At 29.7% G+C, this 2,264-nt stretch overlaps 1 protein-coding gene across 2 annotated transcripts in view; it reads right to left on the bottom strand.

The window, feature by feature from the left end:
* Positions 1–814: 814 nt before the first annotated feature.
* LOC108687544 (zinc finger MIZ domain-containing protein 1) overlaps positions 815–2,264 on the bottom strand; it is a 35,131-nt gene continuing 33,681 nt past the window's right edge. Inside the window, exons 8-9 of one of the 2 annotated variants that reach the window (XM_018193368.1) lie at positions 1,721–1,960; positions 815–1,573 (exon numbers count right to left, since the gene is read on the bottom strand). In XM_018193368.1, coding sequence (XP_018048857.1) covers positions 1,439–1,573; positions 1,721–1,960 — 375 coding nt within the window. In that variant the 3' untranslated portion in view covers positions 815–1,438. The remainder of the gene's footprint in view (positions 1,574–1,720; positions 1,961–2,264) is intronic. The other variant, XM_018193367.1, reaches the window with a different exon arrangement.

Raw genomic sequence — 2,264 nt, 5'->3', positions numbered from 1 at the left:
AAACATATATAATGTATAAATATGTATATAAATTTTGTCTAAAATAAAATATTGCTGACTCAAAATTACAATTTGTATTAGTGCAAAAGAGAAATTTTGAAAATAATTAAAAAATAATACTTAAAATATTAAAATTTCTGAAATGAATATATATGCACATGCATTTTTTATCTTTGTCATTTATTTATAACAGTAAAAACATATGTGCATATAAAGATATCCTTATGGAGCGAAAATATTTCCTAAAAATTCTTCTTTTAAAAACATTATTTAAATCAATTTTTAATATTTTTTTTTATTTCACATTTATAACTTCTATCTCGGGAGATACATCACATCTTATTGAATTTCCAGTGTGAAGCCCGATATCCCCTAGTTTATTTATTTTCATCTGTTGTGCTACAATCTAAAGGAAAGGAACACTATATGCACAATATTCGTCAATAGGCGGGAAATTCCCAATCGATGAATATCTTACTCTTATCTCGATTAAAATTTATTTACAAAAGTAGGTCTGTACAAGTATTTTTTTGTTGCGACATAGGTCTATCATAGCCTTGAATGCAAATAGACCGATTTTCGTGTATAAAGACATTATTGCACCAACAACATTCTGAAATATTCCGAAACGATATACATAAATTAACACAGCATCATTTTCCTTTCGAGCAAATGTTCATAAATAATCCAACAAAACAAAGTTTCATCGATTAGTATAATTTATTTTAATGAAATAAACACATAAATATATAAAAATTCCATCTTATGAGACAGACCCAAAACAAATTAACAATAATTTTTTAAATGTCTTTTATTGACTCTAATACATCATTTATAACAGTTGAATATCTATTACAATATCATTTATTTTAAACATATAATTACGCTCTTTTAAAATCGTTTCTGGAATATTTGCCTAATGTATCGTTTAACACGCTCTTTTTCTCTGTCTTCTCAGATTCTCAAAAACATATCTTTCAATAATATATACAATATCGATAATGCTGTCCATGCAATAACGTCTTTACAAATAATATGGTGTTTGCCGTATTATCGTTAAAAATCATTTTTTAATCCTAGCCTTTTAATTCTAATTTTAATAGGAATATTATAATTATAATTAAGATTATTTGTACCATTGATTAGGTGAGAGCACCCACAGTTGACCCCAATAAAATTTAATATCTTGTACCGCAAGCGTTCATATACAGTAAATTTCCGAATTTATTCTCTTATCAGGGATAAAAATTGAATGTCTTGTTCAATTTCGTTCATTCCACAGGATTCTAAGAAATTTGCACGAAAATATACTGTAGTCACAAGAACGTTTGCAGCAAGATGTTTTCTCGTTTATCACTTCATTACAAAGTGGAAGGGTCACAATTTGATTACATCTTTACGAATCAGAGAGTCACTCGCCTTTTATCTTATTTTTTTCTTATTCAAAGAGTGCCAATATATCGTCGTTAGAGGAAGGATTACCACTGCTAGCTCCGCTACTAGGTGGAGTATTTAGGTCCGGTGGATCGAGATACGACAGAAGTTCCATTGCATCCACATTGTCTGGCAAAAGCTATAAATAAACAGTATATACATATATATATATATATATATATATTATTATTATTAAACAAACTTGTAAAACGCGATTTCGATTTAAAAAATATTTCAGTTTGCAAAGATATGATGTGATAATTTAAAAACAATGCAAAGTACTTACATTTAACGCCTCTTGACCGGTACCTTCTCCATCTATAACTGCAGCGGGATCGAAATTTAAGTCCGACGGTATGTCTGCAGCGGTATCGTTATTTATGGTTGTACTCGTATTACCGGAGGTGTTGTGGTTTCCTGTGGATTCTTGCGACGCGGGCGGAACGCTCGGTGGCCCACTGGCACCACCAGCCGGTGTATGAGGAGTAGATTGCGGAGTGTGTGGCGTATGAGGAGTATGAGGCATCTATGATGCATACATCAGATTTAACATTTGTCGACTATATAATATTTGTTACATTCAACTTCCACCGGCAATATGAAATTTTTAATCTTGATCCGTTAAATGAGATAAATATTGAGGTTTACAGCAAATTGTTTTTATTATTCAAAACTATTAAACATAAAAATCTAAAAAATCTCGTATACCTACTTTTGAAACCTTGAAATGAATTTTTATATATAGAAGATAGTATCTCCCTTTTTTTTACCGACTTAAATCAAAGTAAGAGATAAAAATAGTGATTATAAAAATTCTTAACTTTTATATA

The sequence above is a fragment of the Atta colombica genome, unplaced genomic scaffold, assembly GCF_001594045.1.
Source record: "Atta colombica isolate Treedump-2 unplaced genomic scaffold, Acol1.0 scaffold207, whole genome shotgun sequence".
NCBI classification, from domain to species: Eukaryota; Metazoa; Arthropoda; class Insecta; order Hymenoptera; family Formicidae; genus Atta; species Atta colombica.
Note: the sequence above shows the minus strand (reverse complement) of the source record. Positions and strands in the feature narration are given on the sequence as shown.